Here is a 27,398-nt window from a genome sequence, read left to right as displayed (position 1 = left end):
CCAGCGGATACGGAAGCAGCGGTGTTGCCAGATGTTGTGAAAGAAATAAGCAACCAGGTCTACGAAAACAAGCCTAAAAGAAGCAAGCCCTTCACCCTTTAAACATTGGCTAATTGAAAATAGCCAATCTACAAGATAGATCTGCTATTTGAAAACAATTGAATTTAATTTAAAAAAATGTGGAACACAAATAAATCTTGTATTGGGGTCCCTGGCATAAAATATTTTCAGATGGGGGTCTGCAGACAAATATATATTAATTTGGGGGTCCTTGGCTTGAAAACAAGCCCAAAGTCGCTTATAATAAGCGGACATGGCAACACCGGGAAGTAGGTAGCTAGCTTTAATACCAGAGGACAAAATAAATGTTTGATAGGAACTTTTATTTTGACAGTACAAAAAAAGTAACCAAACCAATTTCAAATTGCACGAACCTGACCGTCACCTCTGTATAAAAAAAAGAAAACTGAGCAAAATTGCGAACAGCACAAAATATCAACATTACAGGACAAAATGCAGTTACAATACTGGGAAAAAAATAAAAATAAAAAATAAGTTCAAGGTTATAGACTTTAGGCAATAGTAGTAATAATAGTGTTTCTACAATATTTTGTATGACAATAAGGCTTTAAAAACAACAATATTTGGACGTTGGTCAGCAACCAATCAACACTCGATGCGAGCGGTGCAAGGTGAGTGACGTCATCAGGTGGGTCCCGATTGGCGCGCTCTGCGCTCTGCGACGGTTGACAGTTCCTCTCAGCCAATCACAACGCGAGCTCTGCTTGGTCTCGCGCGCTGCCGCGGGAAGAAGAACTGATATTTAAACAGAGCGTTCAGCGGCATTCTGATCAGTGCTTGCTTACAGAATTTAAGAGATGCAGTTCGAGACGACGGAGTTTTGCAGCCTTGACCGTTACTGTTACTGCCAGTCACTGTTTGAACCCGAACCAACTGAAATTACTCAGGATCTGATGGAACTCTTCGTTGTTCAACAACAACGTCACGAAATCGAGCTTGGAGAGGAGATGGTGGAGGAAAGTACCGTCTACGAACCGACGCTCTGCAGCGACGCTGACCGTTACCGGTCGCTTTTTGAAGGAACCGAGATGCTACACGTTCCCATGGACATCCTGGAGGATGATGATGAGGAGATGATGATGATGATGAAGGAAACCACCGTCTACCACACTGACCTTCATCTTTCTGATGAAGTCGAGGAGGAGGAGGAAGCCGTTATGATGAGCACCGTTCTGCATTTTCCACTGTAAGTAGATTCATTGTGTTTTCTGTTTCTGCTAATGTGTTTAAAAACAATCACTTTTGGTGCGTTGTCTTCGTTGGATGTGCGGAAATGTATGAATCATGTGTTTGTGTAACAACGTCGATCTCGGAAGTGGGAACCCTGAACCCATCGGCACAAAAAAGACGTTAACAGCTCATTCAGCTGTAGATTTAAATGTAGATTCGTGTAGATATAGTCAGATTATCCATGTAACAACAACACATGGTGTTTGTTTACGCTCAAATTCGAATATTTCAAATTGCTGAAACTGAGCAACGGTCGCTTTTAAGACAGCCTACTTGGTCAAGTATGGGTCTGTAACTCTGAGAGTGGACCCTAACGGGTCCGTTTGGTTCCATTTGTACACTCTCAGAGTTAAATAAACATTGATTTTACAATATAAATTGGGGTCCCAAAGATGGAAATGCCATTAAATGGGGTCCTTCCTAATGCATGTCAAACTGGGGGTCCTTGAAATTAAAATCGTTGAGAATCACAGCTAGAAACGTTAAAATCTCTTATGGGGGTCCCTGGCATATCTTTTCAAATCGGGGGTCCGTGGGCAGGTGGGCTAATACGTGTAAATTTGGGAGTCCTTGACATGAAAAAGTTTGAGAAGCACTGGAGTAGAGACCCAAACAAGACAAGAGAGAAATGTGAGTATACTATAATGAGGCTGGAGCATAAAGCACTCTCAATGCTTTGGGTGCAAAATGAAGGAATAGCTAAAACCACTGGTTCTCAAACTTTCCCCCATGACTCTGATCAATGTACAAATGGAACCAAAATGGACCAGCATTAGTTAATAGTTCTATGCTGTTGACTGTTGTAGTTGATTATGTGCACTGTTGATCCTATTGGACCCCAGGAGTCATTGAGGGGTTTCCGGGGGGTCCCTGCAGCTAAATTGTTGATAGTTAGGAACCAAATGGACCCTTACAGAATTATCTCATAATTCGCCTATGATCTCAGCCAATCTGGGTGGCTCTCATTTTCTTTCTGTTTTGATTTAACTTATTGTTCTTTTACATTCTCTTAACTCTTGCATATAATTATTTGTAATTGTATTCAAATGTCCTTATAATGTGTTAGTCTTAATGTCCTTCATGTTTTAATGTTTTGTGCCTTGTTGTTTTTCTCTATACAGTAGCTCACCTGATGCAGTGCTGCAGGACTCAGAGGAGCAGACACTATTCTCTCCTCAAGAGGAATATGCAGTAACACAGTGTGATTCAAGCCCCATTCTGCAATCTGCACTGTGAGTATATTATCTTATTCTTCTGTTTTATTTGAACATATTGTTCTTACTTTATATCCTCTTAACTCTAAAATTGTATTTAAATGCCCTTTATAATGTGTTTCTTAATGTTTTGGCGTAAAATATTTTGTGCCTTCTAATTTTTTTCTTGTCTTCTAGTGACAGACGTTGTGAGGTGGCATGCAACAGTCCTATGTGGTGTGCAGAATGGGAGCCATATCGAGAGCGGCCTGAATACTGCGTCTGGAGCAACCAGTATTCTAACCGTTTCATGACAGAGGAATTCCTCCTTGATCAAGGTGAGCATCAGTGCCCTGTCATTCTCTTTCTTTCACATTCTCTTCTGTTCACTACAGTCTTCTGTAGTGAACGAGAATGATTCCACCAGCACTCACGTGGTATCCCTTGTGTACTTTTTTTAAACTTGAAAAGTAAAATACTTGATATCGGACCATCACAAATTCGCACCCAAACACTTTTCAGCCTCCTAGGACAAAAACTGTAGCCACTAAAAATGGCTGCTTCGCCCACCAGGGTGCGAATTTTTGATGGCCCAAAATCCAGATTTGTTCCTAATATATCAATCAACATATCTACCAAATTTGGCGCTTTTATCGCAAAATGAACGATAGGTTAGTTATGTCGCTCCACTATTGATAAATAAATAATAATAAATAAAAGTACCCGAGGGACACAACATGAGTGCTGGCATCATTCTTTTACTGTATACTTACTTTCTGGAGCCGTGCACCCGGCAATTTGTCTTATGGTTTATGTTTGACTACTTTTCTTCTAGACTTCTATAGTGACGAAGTCCAGGATGGCGAGGAGGCGGTGAAGGAAGACACAATGACAGCAGCAGCCCAGTGTCCTTCAAGCACCATTCTACATTCCGCGTTGTAAGTATATTCTCTTATCTTTCTGTTTTATTCTAATGCATATACTTGAGAGTATACGAATGGAACCAAATGGACCCATATGGCCCCATTTGGTTCCATTTGTATCACAGACCTGTAAGGGTCCATTTGGAAGCCCTCAAGGAACCCTGAGGGTCCCTGGTACCCCCACTTTGAGAACCACTGGCTAAAACATTCACTTTGAAGAAACAAACCATCAAGATAGCTACCATTTAAGCGAGTGTTTGGTGTGTCTTAAGCATGATCTAGCATGGTCTTCGTCATATGACAGCGTGAGTTGTGAGACTTGTAGATCAACTATTTTCGGTGTGAGATGCCATCATCATCATTGGTGAATTAGGCATTAGTTAATATGCTTTTGCAGTTGATTGAGTGTAATACTGTGTGCTGTTGATCCTGTTGGCCAATGGTTCTCAAAGAGGCGACCACTTTCAGGGGGTTCCATGGGGTCCCCAGCTAAATTATTGATAGTTAAGATAGAACCAACCAAATGGACCCACAGACCCGCAGGTCTGCAACTCTGAGAGTGTACAGATGGAACCATATGGGCCTTACTGGTCCATTTGTACACTCTTAGAGTCATGAGTGTCCGTGGCCTGATACATACCAAGCTGGGGGTCTTTGAATTTAAAATGTTTGAGAACCACATAGAGTTACCTACATGTACCTCTTGTGCTGTTGGCTGCAAGTTAGTGCTCTTTCATAACAAGTTTAAATTGTATTCAAAATAATTAAAATGTCCTTTCATAATGTGTTAGTCTTAATGTTTGAGTATATTCTCTTGTTTTATTTGAACTTCATCATATTCTCTTATTGTAAATTGTATTCAAATTACCTTTTATAATGTGTTTCTTCTTAATGGTCGTAATGTTTTGCTGTAAATATATTTTTCTTCTTGTCTTCTATAGGGACAAAAGACGTCGCGAAGTCGATGATAGTGAGGAGGCGGAGGAGGTGGAGGAGGAAACCGCCTGCGTATTCAAGCGCAGAAAACTGCAGGAGCCGGAGACAGACAACCCTGCAGCCCATTTCCTCATATATTTTGAAGGAACCACTGACACCAGTCAGTTTCCAAAGGAATTTCTCCCTGAAAAACATGAAGACGAGGAAGGAGAGGTCAACACACTGTAAGTATATTCCTATATTACTATATTATTCCTATATAACATAAAAGTATATTACTTTTATGTTTTATTTCAACATCATCTAAGTGGTTAACTCTTTAGAATTGTATTCAAATATGTGATTCTTCTTAATGCCCTAAATGTTTTGTTGTTTGTCTCCCATAGCCCAAGCTGCAGTCCTCTGTGGAATGAAGCCTTCAATGCTGCCTGTAAACGCCTTGGATACTCTGCAGCTGATCTGTCAGAGGACTTCAACAGCTACCGGCACTGTAAGTATATTCTCTTCATTTTTTGTTTTATTTCAACCCATTAAAACCGGGAAAGCATCTGTGTCATTTTAGATTTTAGCCATATTTTATACTTTGGCCATTCAAAAATAGCAGATCTACGAGCTCATAGCGCCGCACTATGATCTTGTAGATCTGCTATTTTTTTTAAATCGTGAAAATCTTTGAATATATATATCCCTGGAACAAAATGTTTTGCGATGGGGGTCCGCGGTCAAATACATATACTTTCAGGGGTCCTTGACATGAAATGGTTTGAGAACCACTGATTTATTTAGAATACATTTTTAGAACCGGCCTCAGGTCTTAATGGCTTAATATAAAAATTATAATACATACATTTTAAATTTGTATTCAGATATGTTTCTTTTTATGCTGTTAATGTTGTTTTTGTAAATGTGCCTTGTTGTTTACCCCATAGCCCAGCTGAAGAAGTGCTGTATCCCGTCTAGAGACTCTGCACTCCGAGGCAAGATGCCACCGACAACACAGTGTGCATTGTAAGTATATTTTCTTATTTTCCTGTTTTAATTGGACTTTAATTTAATTTAATTCTCTTAACTCTTTAAAATTGTATTCAAATGTTCGTTTATAATGTGCTTCCTAATGTGCTTTGTACTGTCTAATGTGCAATGCTCTATTGCTGTAAGGCAGTGGTTCCCAACATTTTTCATGTCAAGGACCCCCAAAGTAATATGTATTTTGGCCGCAGACCACCATCGGAGAATAGTTTGTGCCAGGGACCCCCATACAAGATTTGTGTTGTTAATACGTCTCAAAGATATTACAATGCGAATGCAGCAATGCGACACGTTGTGAGCTTGTAGACCGGCTACTTTCAAAAGATTGTTCTATTCTTTTTAGATATGATAACTTTCTGCATAATATGAGTACTTTTACTTTTGGTACTTTAAGCATATTTTGATGCCAATACTTTTGCACTTTTACTCAAGTAAATTTTGATTACCAGACCTTTACTTGTAACAAAGTGTTTCTACAATGCAGTATTGATACTTTTCCTTAAGTAAAATAATGTGAATACTTTTTCCACCACTGTTTTTGAGTAAATGTTTTGTGTCCTGTTTTTCTTTCCCCACAGTCCACCTGAAGCAGTGCTGTACCGGGGCTCAGAGGAGCAGAGGGACCGGACACTCTCCACTCCAGCAAAAGAAGAGAAGTGTTTGAAACACGCAGCATGCCACAGCCCTCTGTGGGAGATGGACCTGAAGCCTTCCTGTCAGCGGCCTGGATGCTACATATCTCTCAATGACAGACATGACACTCTCGCTGAATTTAGAAGAGCAACCAACAGAGCAACCACCAGAGCAACCACCAGAGCTCAATGACTGTCCATGAGAGTGACGTTTTTGTATATAGCTTTGTATCTGCCGTTTTTTATGTTTATGTAAGTTAGTGAAGCAATATTTGTACATAGCTTTGTATCTGCCATTTTATATGTTGATGTAAGTAAGTGATGCGAGGGAGTAGGGTGGGAGAGGCTTAATTATCAGCGCTCTCTGTAAATAAACACTTCATATTAATTTCCCCCACAATTGTCCTCTTATTTATTTTCTGCCAACAACCACATTGGGATATTAATACAAATCCATATTGATGTATTGTTTTGTGTATGTCATTGCTAATGAAATAAGGTATCTGGTTTTTATATAGAGGAAATGGAAAATGTATCATCAATAACTTAGTAACAGGGGTCTAAAGTAACCAAGTACATTTGCTCAGGTACTGTACTTAAGAACAATTTTGAGGTATTTCCATTTGACTTACATCGCAGGCAAATATGCTTTTTACTCCACTACAATTATTTTACTTACAATTATCTTGTATCCTTATTTTGTGCAAGTGATAGCCTATCACTTGAATCCTCCTAATGTCCATATTCTGGGGTGAACAACAGCCGAAAATAGGAGATGCAGTTGAGCTTGTAGATCTGCTATTTTCAGCAAATATATTTGGTGTAGTAGGGGGAATAGAGGAGAGGTGGTCTAGTATAGGCCCTGGGGGACTCGGGTCAGTGAAGTATAGGGTTTAAGTGGTTAATAAAGACATTTGAAGAAGGTGAACAGCGTGAATCTAATGTAACAGAGAGAAAGGACACGAAGTCCTTTGAAAAACAGCTATCTACTCTGTTAACTGGTGTTACTAAAGCCTATTGAGTTAGTTTTCAAAGCATTTAAAACCTATTGGGTTTATAAAGAGAGGCCTTCAGTATCTTTGTGTGTCATGATGAGTGATAATGTTATTGGATGCAGTCATTCAACTATTGCAACTAATGGACACATAAACAATGGTCCTCAATGTCTGGTCTGAGGACCACCACAGGTCCAAATGGACCCTTATGGGTCTGTAACTGGTAATGGAAACATTTGCAAGGTATTAATACACCTATACACCTGCTGACCTGGTCCCAGGTCTGCCTGCCAACAACTGTCTGCCAGGACAACTCAGCTGTAATCTCTTCTGTCTTCTACATTTCCATTTTCTCACGTCATGTGATCTAAGTAGGGCAATACATAACATCCCCATCTTCCATGGAACTATACATTCTAGCCAACCAGCTGCTACTGACCTAGAGAGGTACACAATGCTAAAAGAAATGGAGCTAATTAACTAGTCATTACATGACAGTAGTTACAGAAGTTGTTAAACAGTTGCATAATGGCTGTCTTTAATGTGCTCTTGCTTGCACAAGCTGTCACAGCATGTCAGTCAGTGGTATAATGGTTGTTGTTGTGCACAGGTGATGGAAATAAATCACTGTTACATGTTGTTTTAGTTAAATGATTAGAATTGTTTTTATTCAAAATGAAAACTAAAATAACAATGATTACAATTCATTGAACAAATTCAATTTGTTAGGGTTAAGTGACGTCATCGTCACTAGCTTGCGTTTGAACTTTGAACTGTTCAAATTGCTGCTGGAATCTCTTTGGCTGAGCAGAGAGTTGTTGAATGCAACATGACCACCAGGTGGCACCAGCCGACCAATCAACCACCAGGGACCGCTCGCGCTTGACACCGGGCAGTGGTGTAAAGTAACTGTATTAAGTACTGTACTTAAGTACGATTTGAGGTATTCTTATTTTACTGGAGTATTTCCAATTTTCAATACTTGTACTTCTACTCCACTACGCTACATATCAGAGAGGCTAATATTGTACTTTTACTCCACTACAATTATTTGAAAACTTGAATTAACAATAATTTATAGTTAGTTACGAAGTAGATTTTGAATATTATTACAAAACATGCATTAACCACTTCAGCTCTGTATACATTTCGGCCATTTGAAAATAGCCAATCTACAAGCTCACAATGCGTTGCGACGCGACGCATTGTAGGCTAGATGTATTTGATCGATTTTGACATTTGTATATCTACGAGAGTCTTGGCGACAACCCTCCCAGTGCACCCTGAACTTTCACCAGTAAAGCCCAGACTTCTCCATATATGTACACAATATATATATATGGTGCTTATCCGATTACCCCAAATGTTAACTAGCGGTCCGGAGATTTTGTGCAATGTATTAGTCCATATCTTTCAATAAAGAAGTATTTTAATCCCGTCTGTGGCCGATTCTGTTGGAAGTTACCATGGGCGGAAGTGACGGGGCGCATCTGGTGAAAGCCGGGAATACACTCAATGTGAACAGGAAGTAATGCTGTCAGACTACACTGAGCCGTGCCTGTACATTTTGATGGCAATACTTTTGTACTTTTACTCAAGTACCTTTTGAATTCTGGACTTTTACTTGTAACGGAGTATTTCTACATTGCAGTATTATCATTATTATTTTACTTCAGTAAACAAATTGAGTACTTTTTCACCACTGATTCTTGTGGTTCTGCACCGTGGGGAACTCTCAAATGCTTTGAGACATTCATTGAATCAGACGCATTATCTGCTTGCTTAGCCTACTAACACTGAGAGATCATCATCATCATCATCATCAACCAAACCAGAGGTATGAACAGTTTTGATCACAGCCCTGCAGGCTTTTGACCACAACTTGTCAGATTTGACGTTATCCTTGAGGATTTTATTATTATTTTCTTGCTTTTTAACCAGCCTTTCTTCAACTAAAGTTCAACTAGGTGACTAATAGGTTAGGGGGAAATGTCATTTTTATGCTATTTAAAATGCCTTATTGTATGTTTGATTGTAGCGTTTAGTAAGTATGTCTTTAGAAGCAACAACAAAGTCAACAAAAATGAATTATTTTCCTTTATTCATCTGTTTTGCATATTCTCAACAGTTTATACAGTACATAGCACAGTCATCTTTCAGACAGGAGAGTGAAACGGTGCAGTTCAGCCATCAGCAGAAACTGCAATAAGGTGTGCAGAGAGCAAGTTCAAGTCTTTCTTACCTATATATCTGTAAATATAATATAGACATTTAGATCTCAATAAATATACATTTATATATATATATATATATATATATATATATATTCATAAATAGTATTTGCTAGAGAATCCCTATTGCTTACATACATACTGTCACCCGCTTTGCTTTGGACATCTGATGGCCAAATAGCCCCTTGGAAATGATCACAGCTTTCGTAGTCTCACTTCTTGACCTTCTCATCCTTGGTCTCCTTGGACTCTGTGCCGGCGGACTCCACCACCTTCTCAGTCTTCCCTCCGTCTTTTGCCTCCTTGCTGTCAGCGTTCTTCTCCTCCTTTATCTCCTCAGTTTTCTTCTCCTCTTTCTTGGTCTCCTTCTCTGGCTCTGCTTTAGGGGACTTCACTTCCACTTTGTCCTCTGTTTTGGGTGGGGACGGCTTCTCGTCCTTAGCAGGGGCGGGACTGTCTTTGGGGGCAGGCTTGTCTTCTGCAGGCTTGCTGGGAGCAGCAGGTTTGGGAGCGTCTTTCTTCTTTGGGGATTCTTCTGACATGCTCTCCTTCGCATCCGTTTTTTCCGCCTTGCTCTCAGGCTCCTTGTCTTTGGGCTCCTGCTTCTCCACCTTCACAGGGGCAGGAGGCTCAACTTTCTTTTCCTCCTTAGGGGTGTCTTTTGCAGCTGGGGGTGTGGCCTTTTCCTTGACTGGCGACTCTGGTTCCGGGGTTTTGGGAAGAGGGGATTTGGGAGGGGGAGATTTGGATTCAGGGGATTTGCTGGGTGGGGACTTTGACACTGGCGACTTGGCTGCAGGTGATTTTGCTGGTGGTGATTTTGTTGCTGGGGATTTTGACTCGGGGGACTTGGATGCGGGTGACATGGATTTGTCCTCTACGGGGGATTTGACAGCAGGGGACTTGGCAGGGGATTTTGGCATCGGGGATTTAGATTGAGGTGATTTAGATTCGGGTGATTTGACAGTGGGAGATTTGGGCTGAGGGGTTTTGGGGGGAGATTTGGATGGAGGAGAAGCAGCCTTGGCAGGAGACTTGGACTTCTCATCTTCCTCACCTATCTTCTCTTCCTCACCATCTCCCTCCTTCTCCTCTGCATCATCTTTGGTTTCCTCGCCCTGCTCTTCTTCCTCCTCAGCTTCATCACCTTCCTCTTTAACTTCTTCTGCCTTGTCCTCCTTTGTCTCCTCTGGTTTCTTCTCCTCTTTCTTGGTCTCCTTCTCTGGCTCTGCTTTAGGGGCGGCCTTCACTTCCGCTTTGTCCTCTGTTTTAGGTGGGGACGGCTTCTCATCCTTAGCAGGGGCGGGACTGTCTTTGGGGGCAGGCTTGTCTTCTGCAGGCTTGCTGGGAGCAGCAGGTTTGGGAGCATCTGCCTTCTTTGGAGATTTCTCTGACTTTGCATCCGCTTTCTCTGCCTTGCTCTCGGGCTCCTTGTCTTTGGGCTCCTGCTTCTTCTCCTCCTTCACAGGGGTAGGAGGCTCAACGTTCTTCTCCTCCTTAGGGGTGTCTTTTGCAGCTGGGGGTGTGGCCTTTTCCTTGACTGGGGACTTTGGTTCCGGAGTTTTGGAAAGAGGGGATTTTGGAGGGGGAGATTTGGATTCAGGGGATTTGCTGGGTGGGGACTTTGACACTGGCGACTTGGCTGCAGGTGATTTTGCTGGTGGTGATTTTGTTGCTGGGGATTTTGACTCGGGGGACTTGGATGCGGGTGACATGGATTTGTCCTCTACGGGGGATTTGACAGCAGGGGACTTGGCAGGGGATTTTGGCATCGGGGATTTAGATTGAGGTGATTTAGATTCGGGTGATTTGACAGTGGGAGATTTGGGCTGAGGGGTTTTAGGGGGAGATTTGGATGGAGGAGAAGCAGCCTTGGCAGGAGACTTGGACTTCTCATCTTCCTCACCTATCTTCTCTTCCTCACCATCTCCCTCCTTCTCCTCTGCATCATCTTTGGTTTCCTCACCCTGCTCTTCTTCCTCCTCAGCTTCATCACCTTCCTCTTTAACTTCTTCTGCCTTGTCCTCCTTTGTCTCCTCTGGTTTCTTCTCCTCTTTCTTGGTCTCCTTCTCTGGCTCTGCTTTAGGGGCGGCCTTCACTTCCGCTTTGTCCTCTGTTTTGGGTGGGGACGGCTTCTCATCCTTAGCAGGGGCGGGACTGTCTTTGGGGGCAGGCTTGCTGGGAGCAGCAGGTTTGGGAGCATCTGCCTTCTTTGGAGATTTCTCTGACTTTGCATCCGCTTTCTCTGCCTTGCTCTCGGGCTCCTTGTCTTTGGTCTCCTGCTTCTTCTCCTCCTTCACTGGGGCAGGAGGCTCAACTTTCTTCTCCTCCTTAGGGGTGTCTTTTGCAGCTGGGGGTGTGGCCTTTTCCTTGACTGGGGACTTTGGTTCCGGAGTTTTGGAAAGAGGGGATTTTGGAGGGGGAGATTTGGATTCAGGGGATTTGCTGGGTGGGGACTTTGACACTGGCGACTTGGCTGCAGGTGATGTTGCTGGTGGTGATTCCGGTGCTGGGGATTTTGACTCGGGGGACTTAGATGCGGGTGACATGGATTTGTCCTCTACGGGGGATTTGACAGCAGGGGATTTTGGAATCAGGGATTTAGATTGAGGTGATTTAGATTCGGGTGATTTGACAGTGGGAGATTTGGGCTGAGGGGTTTTAGGGGGAGATTTGGATGGAGGAGAAGCAGCGTTTGCAGGAGACTTGGACTTCTCTTCCTCACCCTCCTTCTCCTCTGCCTCATATTTGGTTTCCTCTGCCTGCTCTTCTTCCTCCTCAGCTTCATCACCTTCCTCTTTAACTTCTTCTGCCTTCTTCTCCTCCTTTATCTCCTCTGGTATCTTCTCCTCTTTCTTGGTCTCCTTCTCTGGCTCTGCTTTAGGGGCGGCCTTCACTTCCGCTTTGTCCTCTGTTTTGGGTGGGGACGGCTTCTCGTCCTTAGCAGGGGCGGGACTGTCTTTGGGGGCAGGCTTGTCTTCTGCAGGCTTGCTGGGAGCAGCAGGTTTGGGAGTGTCTTCCTTCTTTGGGGATTCCTCTGACTTTACATCTGTTATTTCCGCCTGGCTCTCGGGCTCTTTGTCTTTGGGCTCCTGCTTCTTCTCCTCCATCACAGGGGTAGGAGGCTCAACTTTCTCCTCCTTAGGGGTGTCTTCTGCAGTTGGGGGTGTGGCCTTTTCCTCGACTGGGGACTTTGGTTCTGGAGTTTTGGGAAGAGGGGATTTGGGAGGGGGAGATTTGGATTCAGGGGATTTGCTGGGTGGGGACTCTGACACTGGCGACTTGGCTGCAGGTGATTTTGCTGGTGGTGATTTTGGTGCTGGGGATTTTGACTCTGGGGACTTGGATGCGGGTGACATGGATTCATCCTGTACGGGGGATTTTGGCATCGGCGATTTTGGCATTGGGGATTTAGATTGAGGTGATTTAGATTTGGGTGATTTGACAGTGGGAGATTTGGGCTGAGGGGTTTTGGGGGGAGATTTGGATGGAGGAGAAGCAGCCTTTGCAGGAGACTTGGACTTCTCATCTTCCTCACCTGCCTCCTCTTCTTCTCCCTTTTCCTCCACTTCATCTCCTTCTTCCCCTTTGTCATCCTCCTCTTCTTCACCCTCTCCCTCCTTCTCCTCTGCCCCATCTTTGGTTTCCTCGGCCTGCTCTTCCTCCTCAGCTTCATTATCTTCCTCTTTAACTTCTTCTGCCTCTTCTTCATCGGCCTCCTCTGTCACCTCAGTGACCTGGATCTCATCTGTCTGCTCCTCCACAATGACTGTATCAGAGATCTCATCTCCCTTCAACTTCAAGTGGCCAGACATCCTGCTTTCGAGGAAGGAGTATGGATCTTCTCCTGACACAAATCGGTTCTCCTCGCCCTCCAGTAGCTTCCTGTAAGCTGCGATCTCAATATCTAGAGCCATCTTCACGTTCAGGAGCTCCCGGTAGTCCCTCAGCTGACTGGCCATCTCCCACTTGGTGCTCTTCAGCTCAGAGTCCAGCTGATGGATGGTCTCCTGTAGTGAGTGGAGATCTCCATGGTGCCTGTCCTCGCTCTCCATGCACTGCCTTTCCAAGGAGTCCTTGGTACCGCGGAGAGTCTCCAGCTCGATGGTGCGGCTCTGGAGCTGACGGCGGTACTCAGATATCTCCTCCTGGGTGCCTCGGATTGCATCCTGGTTAGACCTCGCTGCTTCTGACAGACGCTCCATGCGCACTTTAAACCATTCTTCGGTCTGCACTGCGCTCTTGCTGGCATGAGTGTCCAGCTGGGAGCGGATCTCTCGCAGTGCGCTCGTGACATCCGTCTTCAGCGAGTCTCGCACCTCGAAGTTCACCTGTGCGCCCTGAATCTGCGCGAGGAGCTCGGCCACCTCTTCCTCGTGATTCTTCTTCAGAAATGCGGCTTCGTCCTCCAGCGCATGCAGCTTCTCGTCCAACTCGCAGCGCGTGAGTTGGCACTCGTCCACATACTTGTTCATGGCCCGTGCGGCGGCATCTGTCTCCTCCCGGTTGCGTGCTTCGTCCTCGAGCCTTCCCAGCAGGCGCTGGATGTCCTCCTCCAGGTGCTCGTGCTCCAGGAGAGTGCGCGCCTTCTCTCCGGTCAGCTGCTGCAGCAGACTCCTCAGATCACCCAGCTCGCGCTCATATTGCTCCCCGACCGATGCGCGTCCGGCCAGGCTCTGTCGCAGGGCGGCCGCCTCTGCCTCCAGATTCCTGTTGTGCATCTCCAGGTTACGGACCGTGTCGATGTAGCCGGCGAAGCGGTCGTTCAGAGTCTGCAGAATCTCTTTCTCGTTCCTCCTCATGTCTCCGTTATAGCTCTCCAGGCTGTCCATAGGGGGCTGCTGGCTGTAGGTGGGGCGGCGGCGCTGCTGAGAGTGGAAGCCGCTTGAGGATACCGAGGCCGGCCGAGCCTTGCGGTACGACCCACTTTGGCCATGGTGGTGGTCCAACGTGAAACTCATCTTGGCAGGACCGAAGATGAGTACTGCAGCAGGAGGCGAGTGCTGGGCTTATATAGGCGAAGGAGGGAAAACGCAAGACTCAGCACTGTGACGCATCCTGTACACAGTAAAACCTTTGGTGTTCTTTTAAAGACCATTAAGGGTGCATTTGGTTACATTTTGTTCCAAATGGATGCATTAACACAGAGGATTTTATTGTGTATTTAAAGCGACTTAGACGGAATGTTGTCAGTGCACGGCCCAAGTGTAGCCTATGTCTTGTGAGTGTAATTATTTATTGAAATTAGTGAAGGTTGAGGCCAGGGATGTTTGTGTGCAGTTCAAGGGATGAAATTACATTGACATAATACCAATTATTATCTAATTATTATATTAGTTGTGAAAATGTTTTCATATACAGTAGCCTAGTGAGCCTCACTTTTTTTTTAATTCTCAAATCTACTGTAGGCCTATAGATGTTAAATCTGGGACAGAGCTTGATTTGCAGTGAACTTTTCGTGTATCTAATTGTCCATCCAAGATAAATCATTCATGACTCAAATATTTTAAACTCAATGTATTTTCTGTACAGGTCTGCTTCTGTAGATTAGGTGATGCATGTGTGGGTGTGCACTGTGTTCTGCTGATGCGCTCTGTAGCTACTGCTGCAGTGTGAGTTTGCAGATCCACACGAAGCCATCTGGGATGGCTTAGGTCAGCGTGGCTATACCCCTGCTGACCTGGTCCCAGGTCTGTATGCTTGAACCCCAGCATCCATGTGAACTTGTAGATCGGCTATTTTTGGAGAGCTATTCACAGAGCGTCTATCTGCAGTGCAAATATACTGCTCTGTATTTCATTGCTAGAGATAAAACATAAGGATTGCAGAACGATTTCTAAGATTGTTTTTGTGTCCAACCTGCTTGAACTGCTACATTAATATATAGGATTATTACTACTATTACAAATGTTATTTTATTCTAGTGTTATCAAAACTTTTGGGAAGCTCAAATCACAAGAAATTCACTGCTTCCAATGTTGCTACCATGGCTGTAGTAAATAGTATGTGACATTCAAAATAACATTTGAACCTTAATAAAAAAGGGACAGGAGGAGTGGAATATATAATAAAAAAGGTTAAAAGGAGTATTTGGAGTGGTAAAACGAATCAAATCAGTCTGACAGAAAGCCTTGAAGGGAGACAACTCAACTATAATCTCTTCTGTCTTCAACATTTTCATGTTCTCGTCATCCTATTATAATTCTAGTAAGCTCACGGTGGTAGGGTGGACTCTTGATCAAACTGCGCATGCGTCGTTGTGTGCCAGGTTTCGCGAGAGAAACAAGCAGCGAGGTCTATGAAAACGAGGCCAAACCAAACGAACCCTATAACACCAACATTTGGCCCTAAAGCGCTTACAATCGGCGGACATGGCAACACCGACGCCGACGCTACACCATAGACCCCGCCCACTCTCTGCTGTGGAAACTAAACACTCCAGATTTGTTTCCCCACACACGATGCACATTAGCTCCATAAAGAACGGTTCTATGTCGTTCTCTTCCAGGATCGGGCGAACGTCCGCCAAGGCTCCGCTGTTTACCCTTTTGTATACATCGTATCCCAAAACTAATGGTAGATTCTAAACCGCACGGATGTTTAAGGTTTGGTCGGCTGCATAATATTTTAGGTCGCCAGCGAAACTACCCGTTTAAATCGCTTATTTAGTCAGCCTGTGGCCATGTTTCCCATTGTAGCCAAACCGGGAGCAGTAGTGGCAGCGGACGTAGGTTTTTTTTCCGGGTTCAATGGGAAACATGGCCACAGGTTTCGCGAGAGAAACAAGCAACGAGGTCTATGAAAACGAGGCCAAACCAAACGAACCCCATACCACCAACATGCAACCTGATAATAATGTCCAAAGCATGTCTGTGTATGTTTACATCCATTACTGTGTTGGCGTTAGTTGGGATTAATGTTTATTAGCCAAACCAAGTTACTATGAGCCGTTAGCGTGATGCTAAGCTAACGGACGTTTGGCGCTAGCATGCGGCTAACGCTAATGCTAACGTCGTCATCGTGACTTAATCAACAATGTAAACGTTTCATCAACACACTTTATGAACCTTACTGTGGTTAATATTATCAGTGCTACCCAAGTAGTCCATTGAAAAGTATTATTTTGGTGTATTTTGTGTATTGTAACTTGGACACTGTAACTTAATGGTAGCTGGGGCGACGCGTTGTTGGCTCATGGTTCAGAATGCCTCATGGGTATTGTAGTCATTTTCTGCTATTTCGGTTCTACTGTGATAGACTGTGCTACATTACCTGCTGTTTAATTGTGAATCATATATGCTATGAATATATGGTAATACAATGTTTATTTTCCTGTATTTCCAGGTTTATGACCTGCTGAGAGTGGAAGCCGCTTGAGGATACCGAGGCCGGCCGAGCCTTGCGGTACGACCCACTTTGGCCATGGTGGTGGTCCAACGTGAAACTCATCTTGGCAGGACCGAAGATGAGTACTGCAGCAGGAGGCGAGTGCTGGGCTTATATAGGCGAAGGAGGGAAAACGCAAGACTCAGCACTGTGACGCATCCTGTACACAGTAAAACCTTTGGTGTTCTTTTAAAGACCATTAAGGGTGCATTTGGTTACATTTTGTTCCAAATGGATGCATTAACACAGAGGATTTTATTGTGTATTTAAAGCGACTTAGACGGAATGTTGTCAGTGCACGGCCCAAGTGTAGCCTATGTCTTGTGAGTGTAATTATTTATTGAAATTAGTGAAGGTTGAGGCCAGGGATGTTTGTGTGCAGTTCAAGGGATGAAATTACATTGACATAATACCAATTATTATCTAATTATTATATTAGTTGTGAAAATGTTTTCATATACAGTAGCCTAGTGAGCCTCACTTTTTTTTTAATTCTCAAATCTACTGTAGGCCTATAGATGTTAAATCTGGGACAGAGCTTGATTTGCAGTGAACTTTTCGTGTATCTAATTGTCCATCCAAGATAAATCATTCATGACTCAAATATTTTAAACTCAATGTATTTTCTGTACAGGTCTGCTTCTGTAGATTAGGTGATGCATGTGTGGGTGTGCACTGTGTTCTGCTGATGCGCTCTGTAGCTACTGCTGCAGTGTGAGTTTGCAGATCCACACGAAGCCATCTGGGATGGCTTAGGTCAGCGTGGCTATACCCCTGCTGACCTGGTCCCAGGTCTGTATGCTTGAACCCCAGCATCCATGTGAACTTGTAGATCGGCTATTTTTGGAGAGCTATTCACAGAGCGTCTATCTGCAGTGCAAATATACTGCTCTGTATTTCATTGCTAGAGATAAAACATAAGGATTGCAGAACGATTTCTAAGATTGTTTTTGTGTCCAACCTGCTTGAACTGCTACATTAATATATAGGATTATTACTACTATTACAAATGTTATTTTATTCTAGTGTTATCAAAACTTTTGGGAAGCTCAAATCACAAGAAATTCACTGCTTCCAATGTTGCTACCATGGCTGTAGTAAATAGTATGTGACATTCAAAATAACATTTGAACCTTAATAAAAAAGGGACAGGAGGAGTGGAATATATAATAAAAAAGGTTAAAAGGAGTATTTGGAGTGGTAAAACGAATCAAATCAGTCTGACAGAAAGCCTTGAAGGGAGACAACTCAACTATAATCTCTTCTGTCTTCAACATTTTCATGTTCTCGTCATCCTATTATAATTCTAGTAAGCTCACGGTGGTAGGGTGGACTCTTGATCAAACTGCGCATGCGTCGTTGTGTGCCAGGTTTCGCGAGAGAAACAAGCAGCGAGGTCTATGAAAACGAGGCCAAACCAAACGAACCCTATAACACCAACATTTGGCCCTAAAGCGCTTACAATCGGCGGACATGGCAACACCGACGCCGACGCTACACCATAGACCCCGCCCACTCTCTGCTGTGGAAACTAAACACTCCAGATTTGTTTCCCCACACACGATGCACATTAGCTCCATAAAGAACGGTTCTATGTCGTTCTCTTCCAGGATCGGGCGAACGTCCGCCAAGGCTCCGCTGTTTACCCTTTTGTATACATCGTATCCCAAAACTAATGGTAGATTCTAAACCGCACGGATGTTTAAGGTTTGGTCGGCTGCATAATATTTTAGGTCGCCAGCGAAACTACCCGTTTAAATCGCTTATTTAGTCAGCCTGTGGCCATGTTTCCCATTGTAGCCAAACCGGGAGCAGTAGTGGCAGCGGACGTAGGTTTTTTTTCCGGGTTCAATGGGAAACATGGCCACAGGTTTCGCGAGAGAAACAAGCAACGAGGTCTATGAAAACGAGGCCAAACCAAACGAACCCCATACCACCAACATGCAACCTGATAATAATGTCCAAAGCATGTCTGTGTATGTTTACATCCATTACTGTGTTGGCGTTAGTTGGGATTAATGTTTATTAGCCAAACCAAGTTACTATGAGCCGTTAGCGTGATGCTAAGCTAACGGACGTTTGGCGCTAGCATGCGGCTAACGCTAATGCTAACGTCGTCATCGTGACTTAATCAACAATGTAAACGTTTCATCAACACACTTTATGAACCTTACTGTGGTTAATATTATCAGTGCTACCCAAGTAGTCCATTGAAAAGTATTATTTTGGTGTATTTTGTGTATTGTAACTTGGACACTGTAACTTAATGGTAGCTGGGGCGACGCGTTGTTGGCTCATGGTTCAGAATGCCTCATGGGTATTGTAGTCATTTTCTGCTATTTCGGTTCTACTGTGATAGACTGTGCTACATTACCTGCTGTTTAATTGTGAATCATATATGCTATGAATATATGGTAATACAATGTTTATTTTCCTGTATTTCCAGGATTATGACCTGAGTCATCTACTACCTGTGTGTCATCTGTGTGTCCAGTACTTTGTACTGTGTTGGTTAAAAAAGACAAAACACGAGTTGTGACAAAGACGTGTGATTCTCTGATTAATGTTGTTAGTGGTGTAAAATGCCATCAAAAATATACTCAAGCCTGCTGCAGGGCAACAGAAAATAGCAAGCCTATTTTGCTATTTTATATAGCAAATTTTTATATATATACGAGGGGACGCGCGCCCTTCACCGGGTATGGTGAAGGGCGCCCTTCACCGGGTATGGTCTAGTGTGATCTAACTAGCCAATAGCCTACCTACATATTTAACATCCCCTTCTTCCTTGGAACTATACATTCTAACCAACCAGCTGCTACTGACCCAGAGAGGTACACAATGCTAAAAGAAATGGATCTGATTAACTAGTCATTACATGACAGTAGCTACAGAAGTTGTTAAACGGTTGCATAATGGCTGTCTTGAATGTGCACTAACACAAGCTGTCAACAGTGGTGGAAAAAGTACTAACATTTTGTACTTAAGTAAAAGCATCAATACTGCAATGTAGAAATACTCTATCACAAGTAAAAGTCCAGAATTCCAAATTTACTTGAGTAAATGTACAAAAGTATTGGTATAAAAATGTACTTAAAGTACCAAAAGTAGAAATTACTCATTATGCAGAATGTCCCATGTCACAGGTTTCAAATGTATAAAAAAACGAAAAATAAAAAATGAAAATAGCAGATCTACAAGCTCACAACACGTCGCATCGTGACATGTTGTGAGCCTGCTGATCGGATATTTTCAAATGGCCAAAGTTTAAATAGGGCTGCAGTGGTTAATGTATGTTTTGTAATAATAATCAAAATCTACAAAGTAACTAGTTACTAAAGTTTTCTAATAATTGTAGTGGAGTAAAAAGTACAACATTTGACTCTGAGATGTAGTGGAGTAAATGTAAAACAATTTGGAACTACTCCAGTAAAGTAAAATGACCTCATAATTGTACTTAAGTACAGTATTTAGTTACTTTCCACCACTGGCTGTCAGTCAGTGGTATAAGTTGTTAATACTGTTACGGTCAGACTGGGAACTGAGGTGCAACATGATGACGTGGGACTCCATCTTGAAAACCTCCCAAGGAACCAGCAGCAAGCAAGGCTTCAGCCAAACAATGGGTTTTTATTAGATTTAATTTCTTCAGGGTGGGTGAATTGTTATGAAATAATGATCAACAACTAAACTTTACAACCCCAGCTAAAACTACCCAACATAACAAACCAAAATACAATCACTAACCTAACTCCTACTCCTCAAAACACAAGCAAAAAGGGAACCCAAAATAATGAACCCACCCTTACCAAAACAGCGCTGTTTAAATCATATTATAAGTTCAGGGATGTACTACAGAGAACACAAAATGTGTGGTGTTGGTTGCTGGCAGTCCTCAATGGGGGTGAATAGGGAGGACAGTACACCTGGCGTTGAGAAGAGCTGGCCTTTTATCCTCCTCCCACACCAGCCTGGGACCAATCACCTTCCTGGTCACCGCCTATTTTCTCAATCATTCACTCACTCATTCACTCACTCACTCCTCTGCCACTCCCTCAGCTCACACACCTGTCACATATCACTCTCAGCAGATCACCTCACACCAGGGAAAAGAAGGTTACACAGACCTACATTCCTATGTATGTCCATATATGGTACAAAGACCCCAGAGTCGTAACAATACACAGGTGATGGAAATACATCACTGTGTTACATGTTGTTTTAGTTCAATGATTAATATTGTTTTTATTCAAGTAAAACAAAAATAATGATTACAATTCAAATTCATTGAAGAAATTCAATTTGTTATGGTTAAGTGACGTCATCGTCACTAGCTCGTCACAATCTCTTTGGCTGAGTAGAGAGTTGTTTACGGTTGAATGTTGCATTTAACCGCCGCCAGGTGGCACCAGCTGACCAATCAAGACCAGGGACCGCTCCTGCTTGATGCCGGGCAATGGTGTAAACTAACTAAGTACATTAACTCAAGTAGGCTATATACAACACAGAGATTTAAAAATGATCCAAAAGCAAGAGTGAAGAAATAGGTCTTGAGCTGTGCTTTAAAGCTATCCACAGAGGCTGCCTGTCTTACACTGTAGGTGTAATGGGAGTTTATTCCACGCTGTCGGCCCGTAGAAGCAGAATGCTGCTTCACCGTGTTTTTTATATGTCATTGTAGGCACCTCGAGCAGGTCAGCACTTGAAGACCTGAGGGGGCGGTTTGGAACATAATAGGCAGGCAGTCATAGAGGTAGGAAGGTGCCAGACCATTTAGAGCTTTATAAACTAGTAAAATCAATCCTAAAAACAACCGGTAGCCAGTGTAGTGAAGCTAGAACTGGAGTAATATGTTCTCTCATCTTAGTTTTAGTTCAAACTCTCGCTGCCGCATTTTTAACAAGTTGTAATCTGTCAGTTGTTTTCTTTGGCAGGCCAGAGAAAAGTGCATTGCAGTAATCAAGCCGAGAGAAAACAAAAGCGTGGATCAATGTTTTTGCATCGTCCAACGACAGATAGGCTCTAATTCGTGCAATATTTCTAAGATGAAAGAAGGCAATCTTGGTAACATGATTATCGCAACGCGTTGTGAGCTTGTAGATCAGCTATTTTCAAACATTTTAGTACTTTTACTTTTGTTACATTAAGTATATTTTGATGCCAATACTTTTGTACTTGTAGGCCTACTCAAGTAACATTTTGAACACAGGCCTTTTACTTGTGACAGACCATTTTTATATTGTGGTGTATTGCTACTTTTACTTAAAATATCTGAGTACTTCTTCCACCACTGATGCCAGGGGCATTCAGGTATATAAAGGTTCAGCACCGTGGGGAACGCTTAGCTCTGGTCCATTATAGCCTGAAGGAGTTCTCCTTAAGGCTGGGACTTTCGAGCCAATGCGCCCAGTTACTCCGCTGCGCCCTCTACAGTTCTTGTCAATAGAAAAATTCCATTGACCGGATCTGTAGAGAGTGCAGCGGAGTACTAAAAAATGTTTTCCTTCCGGTGAAATATTTAACATTTTGCCCCAAAAAAATATTTTAGACGTGAGGTGGGGGGCTCAGAGTGTTCCCACTTAGTAGAGTTGGCTTTCAACTCCATAAAACAATCTTTGTTTTGATGAGCAGCGAAAATGTATTTTTTATTTTTTACTGCAGACGAGAGGCTGCGCAGCCTGTGGTGCGGGCGCATTGGCTCGAAAGTCCCATAGCCTTAAGGAGAACTCCTTCAGGCTATGGACCAGAGCTTGGGAACGCTCATGATGCTTTGAGACGTTCATTGAATCAGAGTCATTATCTGCTTGCTTACTAACACTGAGATCATCATCATCATCAACCAAACCAGCGACCAACGACCAGAGGAATCTACAGTTTTGATTCACAGTCCAGGCTTTTGACCACAACTTGTCAGATCTGACGTTTTCCTTGAGGATTTTCTCGTATTTTCTTGCTTTTTAACCAGCCTTTCTTCAACTTACATTCAGCTAGGTGATTAACTCAGGGGAGAATGTAATTTTTATGCTATTTAAAATGCATTGTATGTTTGATTGTAGAGTTTAGTTATTTAATGTCTTTAGAAGCTACAACAAAGTCATTTTTATTTCTTTAGCTTTATTTATTTACAATTACATTACACAACACATCTGTTTTGCATATTCTCAACAGTTTATACATAGCACAGTCATCTTTGTCCTAGCATTACAGACAGGAGAGTGAAACGATGCAGTTCAGCCATCAGCAGAAACTGCAATAAGGTGTGCAGAGAGCAAGTTCAAGTCTTTCTTACCTATATATCTGTAAATATAATATAGACATTTAGATCTCAATAAATATACATTCATATATATATATATATTCATATATAGTATTTGCTAGAGAATAACTATTGCTTACATACATACTGTCACTCTGCATTGCTTTGGACATCTGCTGTCCTGCCAACTAGCCTTCTGCCCCACCCTTAAAGTTCTTTGGCGTCTCAACCCCCTCCTGTCATCAACACCTAGAAATGATCACAGCTTTCATAGTCTCACTTCTCCGCCATCTCAGTCTTCCCTCCGTCTTTTGCCTCCTTACTGTCAGCCTTCTTCTCCTCCTTTTTCTTCTCTGGTTTCTTCTCCTCTTTCTTGGTCTCCTTCTCTGGCTCTGCTTTAGGGGCGGCCTTCACTTCCGCATTGTCCTCTGTTTTGGTTGGGGACGGCTTCTCGTCCTTAGCAGGGGCAGGACTGTCTTTGGGGGCAGGCTTGTCTTCTGCAGGCTTGCTGGGAGCAGCAGGTTTGGGAGCGTCTTCCTTCTTTGGGGATTCCTCTGACTTGCTCTCCTCCTTCGCATCCGCTTTTTCCGCCTTGCTCTCATGCTCCTTGACTTTGGGCTCCTGCTTCTTCTCCACCTTCACAGGGGCAGGAGGCTCAACTTTCTTCTCCTCTTTAGGGGTGTCTTTTGCAGCTGGGGATGTGGCCTCTTCCTTGACTGGGGACTTTGGTTCCGGAGTTTTGGGAAGAGGGGATTTTGGAGGGGGAGATTTGGATTCAGGGGATTTGCTGGGTGGGGACTTTGACACTGGCGACTTGGCTGCAGGTGATGTTGCTTGTGGTGATTTCGGCGCTGGGGATTTTGACTCGGGGGACTTGGATGCGGGTGACATGGATTTGTCCTCTACGGGGGATTTGACAGCAGGGGACTTAGATTGGGGTGATTTAGATTTGGGTGATTTGACAGTGGGAGATTTGGGCTGAGGGGTTTTGGGAGGAGATTTGGATGGAGGAGAAGCGGCCTTTGCAGGAGACTCGGACTTATCATCTTCCTCACCTGCCTCCTCACCCTTTCCTTCTTCCCCTTTGTCATCCTCTTCCTCACCCTCTCCCTCCTTCTCCTCTGCCTGCTCTTCTTCCTTCTCAGCTTCATCACCTTCCTCTTTCTCTTCTCCTGCCTTCTTCTCCTCCTTTTTATCCTCTGGTTTCTTCTCCTCTTTCTTGGTCTCCTTCTCTGGCTCTGCTTTAGGGGCGGCCTTCACCTCTGCTTTGTCCTCTGTTTTGGGTGGGGACGGCTTCTCGTCCTTAGCAGGGGCGGGACTGTCCTTGGGGGCAGGCTTGTCTTCTGCAGGCTTGCTGGGAGCAGCAGGTTTGGGAGTATCTGCCTTCTTTGGGGATTCCTCTGACTTTGCATCCGTTTTTTCCACCTTGCTCTTGGGCTCCTTGTCTTTGGGCTCCTGCTTCCTCTCCTCCTTCACAGAGGTAGGAGGCTCAACTTTCTTCTCCTCCTTAGGGGTGTCTTTTGCAGCTTGGGGTGTGGCCTCTTCCTTGACTGGGGACTTTGGTTCCGGAGTTTTGAGAAGAGGGGATTTGGGAGGGGGAGACTTGGATTCAGGGGATTTGCTGGGTGGGGACTCTGACACTGGTGACTTGGCTGCAGGCGATGTTGCTGGTGATGATTTCGTTGCTGGAGATTTTGACTCAGGAGACTTGGATGCGGGTGACATGGATTTGTCCTCTACGGGGGATTTGACAGCAGGGGACTTGGCAGGGGATTTTGGCATCGGGGATTTAGATTGAGGTGATTTAGATTCGGGTGATTTGACAGTGGGAGATTTGGGCTGAGGGGTTTTGGGGGGAGATTTGGATGGAGGAGAAGCAGCCTTTGCAGGAGCCTTGGACTTCTCATCTTCTTCACCTGCCTTCTCTTCCTCATGCTCTCCCGCCTTCTCCTCTGCCTCATCTTTGGTTTCCTCTGCCTGCTCTTTTTCCTCCTCAGCTTCATCATCTTCCTCTTTCTCTTCTTCTGCCTTCTTCTCCTCCTTTTTCTCCTCTGGTTTCTTCTCCTCTTTCTTGGTCTCCTTCTCTGGCTCTGCTTTGGGGGCGGCCTTCACTTCCGCTTTGTCCTCTCTTTTGGGTGGGGAGTCTGGGGACGGCTTCTCATCCTTAGCAGGGGCGGGACTGTCTTTGGGGGCAGGCTTGTCTTCTGCAGGCTTGCTGGGAGCAGCAGGTTTGGGAGCATCTGCCTTCTTTGGGGATTCCTCCGACTTCACACCTGTTTTTTCAGCCTTGCTCTCAGGCTTCTTGTCTTTGGGCTCCTGCTTCTTCTCCTCCTTCACAGTGGCAGGAGACTCAACTTTCTTCTCCTCCTTAGGGGTGTCTTTTGCAGCTGGGGGTGTGGCCTCTTTCTTGACTGGGGACTTTGGTTCCGGAGTTTTGGAAACAGGAGATTTGGGAGGGGGAGATTTGGATTCAGGGGATTTGCTGGGTGGGGACTTTGACACTGGTGACTTGGCTGCTGGTGATGTTGCTGGTGGTGATTTCGTTGCTGGGGATTTTGACTCGGGGGACTTGGATGCGGGTGACATGGATTTGTCCTCTACGGGGGATTTGACAGCAGGGGACTTGGCAGGGGATTTTGGCATTGGGGGTTTAGATACGGGTGTTTTGACAGTGGGAGATTTGGGCTGAGGGGTTTTGGTGGGGGATTTGGATGGAGGAGAAGCAGCCTTTGCAGGAGACTTGGACTTCTCATCTTCCTCACCTGCGTCCTCTTCCTCTGCCCTTTTCTCCTCTTCCTCTCCTTCTTCCCGTTTGTCATCCTCCTCTTCCTCACCCTCTCCCTCCTTCTCCTCTGCCTCATCTTTGTTTTTCTCACCTTGCTCTTTAACTTCTTCTGCCTCTTCTTCATCTGCGTCCTCTGTCACCTCAGTGACCTGGGTCTCATCTGTCTGCCCCTCCACAATGACTGTATCAGAGATCTCATCTCCCTTCAACTTCAAGTGGTCAGAGATCCTGCTTTCGAGGAAGGAGTATGGATCGCCTCCTGACACAAATCGGTTCTCCTCGCCCTCCAGTAGCTTCCTGTAAGCTGCGATCTCAATATCTAGAGCCATCTTCACATTCAGGAGCTCCCGGTAGTCCCTCAGCTGACTGGCCATTTCCCACTTGGTGCTCTTCAGCTCAGAGTCCAGCTGATGGATGGTCTCCTGTAGTGAGTGGAGATCTCCATGGTGCCTGTCCTCGCTCTCCATGCACTGCCTCTCCAAGGAGTCCTTGGTACCGCGGAGAGTCTCCAACTCGATGGTGCGGCTCTGGAGCTGACGGCGATACTCTGAGATCTCCTCTTGGGTGCCGTGGATTGCATCCTGGTTAGACCTGGCTGCTTCTGACAGACGCTCCATGCGCACTTTAAACCATTCTTCGGTCTGCACTGCGCTCTTGCTGGCATGAGTGTCCAGCTGGGACCGGATCTCCCGCAGTGCGCTCGTGACGTCCGCCTTGAGTGAGTCTCGCACCTCGAAGTTCACCTGTGCGCCCTGAATCTGTGCAAGGAGCTCGGCCACCTCTTCCTCGTGATTCTTCTTCAGAAACGCGGCTTCGTCCTCCAGCGCACGCAGCTTCTCGTCCAACTCGCAGCGGGTGAGTTGGCACTCGTCCACGTACTTGTTCATGGCCCGTGCGGCGGCATCTGTCTCCTCCCGGTTGCGAGCTTCGTCCTCGAGCCTTCCCCGCAGGTGCTGGATATCCTCCTCCAGGTGCTCGTGCTCCAGGAGAGTGCGCGCCTTCTCTCCGGTCAGCTGCTGCAGCAGACCCCTTAGGTCGCCCAGCTCGCGCTCATATTGCTCCCCGACAGATGCACGTCCGGCCAGGCTCTGTCGCAGAGCGGCCGCCTCTGCCTCCAGGTTCCTGTTGTGCATCTCCAGGTTACGGACCGTGTCGATGTAGCCGGCGAAGCGGTCGTTCAGAGTCTGAAGAATCTCTTTCTCGTTCCTCCTCATGTCTCCGTTATAGCTCTCCAGGCTGTCCATAGAGGGCTGCTGGCTGTAGGTGGGGCGGCGGCGCTGCTGAGAGTGGAAGCCGCTAGAGGATACCGAGGCTGGCCGAGCCTTGCGGTACGACCCACTTTGGCCATGGTGGTGGTCCAACGTGAAACTCATCTTGGCAGGACCGAAGATGAGTACTGCAGCAGGAGGCGAGTGCTGGGCTTATATAGGTGAGGGAGGGAAAACGCACAACTCAGCACTGTGACGCATTCTGTACACAGTAAAACCTTCGGTGTTCATTTAAATGGACCATTAAGGGTGCATTTGGTTACATTTAGTTTCAAATGGATGAATTAACACAGAGGATTTTACTGTGTATTTAAAGCGACTTAAACAGAATTTTGTCAGCGGCCAAGTGTAGCCTATGTCTTGTGAGTGTAATTATTTATTGAAATTAGTGAAGGTTGAGGCCAGGGATATTTGTGTGCAGTTCAAGAGATGAAATTACATTGACATAATACT

The 27,398-nt window shown here is 44.6% G+C and overlaps 2 protein-coding genes across 2 annotated transcripts; both read right to left on the bottom strand.

The window, feature by feature from the left end:
• Positions 1 to 9,462: 9,462 nt before the first annotated feature.
• Positions 9,463 to 14,211, bottom strand: LOC311062960 (uncharacterized protein; the record flags this gene model as incomplete). The annotated part of the gene is made up of 2 exons (XM_084082181.1): positions 9,463 to 11,258; positions 12,789 to 14,211. The coding sequence occupies 2 exons, from the start codon at positions 14,209 to 14,211 to the stop codon at positions 9,463 to 9,465; spliced, it is 3,219 nt and encodes a 1,072-aa protein (XP_083938307.1).
• An 8,957-nt stretch (positions 14,212 to 23,168) lies between these two features.
• On the bottom strand, positions 23,169 to 27,050 carry LOC311062959 (uncharacterized protein; the record flags this gene model as incomplete). Its single annotated transcript, XM_084082180.1, has 2 exons — positions 23,169 to 24,865; positions 25,655 to 27,050. 2 exons carry the CDS (start codon positions 27,048 to 27,050, stop codon positions 23,169 to 23,171), a joined length of 3,093 nt encoding a protein of 1,030 aa, XP_083938306.1.
• Positions 27,051 to 27,398: the final 348 nt, after the last annotated feature.

Source organism: Gymnoscopelus microlampas, assembly GCF_963454915.1.
Source record: "Gymnoscopelus microlampas genome assembly, chromosome: 16".
In the NCBI taxonomy this organism is placed as follows: Eukaryota; Metazoa; Chordata; class Actinopteri; order Myctophiformes; family Myctophidae; genus Gymnoscopelus; species Gymnoscopelus microlampas.
The sequence above is the reverse complement of the archived record's forward strand: the minus strand, read 5'-3'. Positions and strand labels throughout refer to the sequence as shown.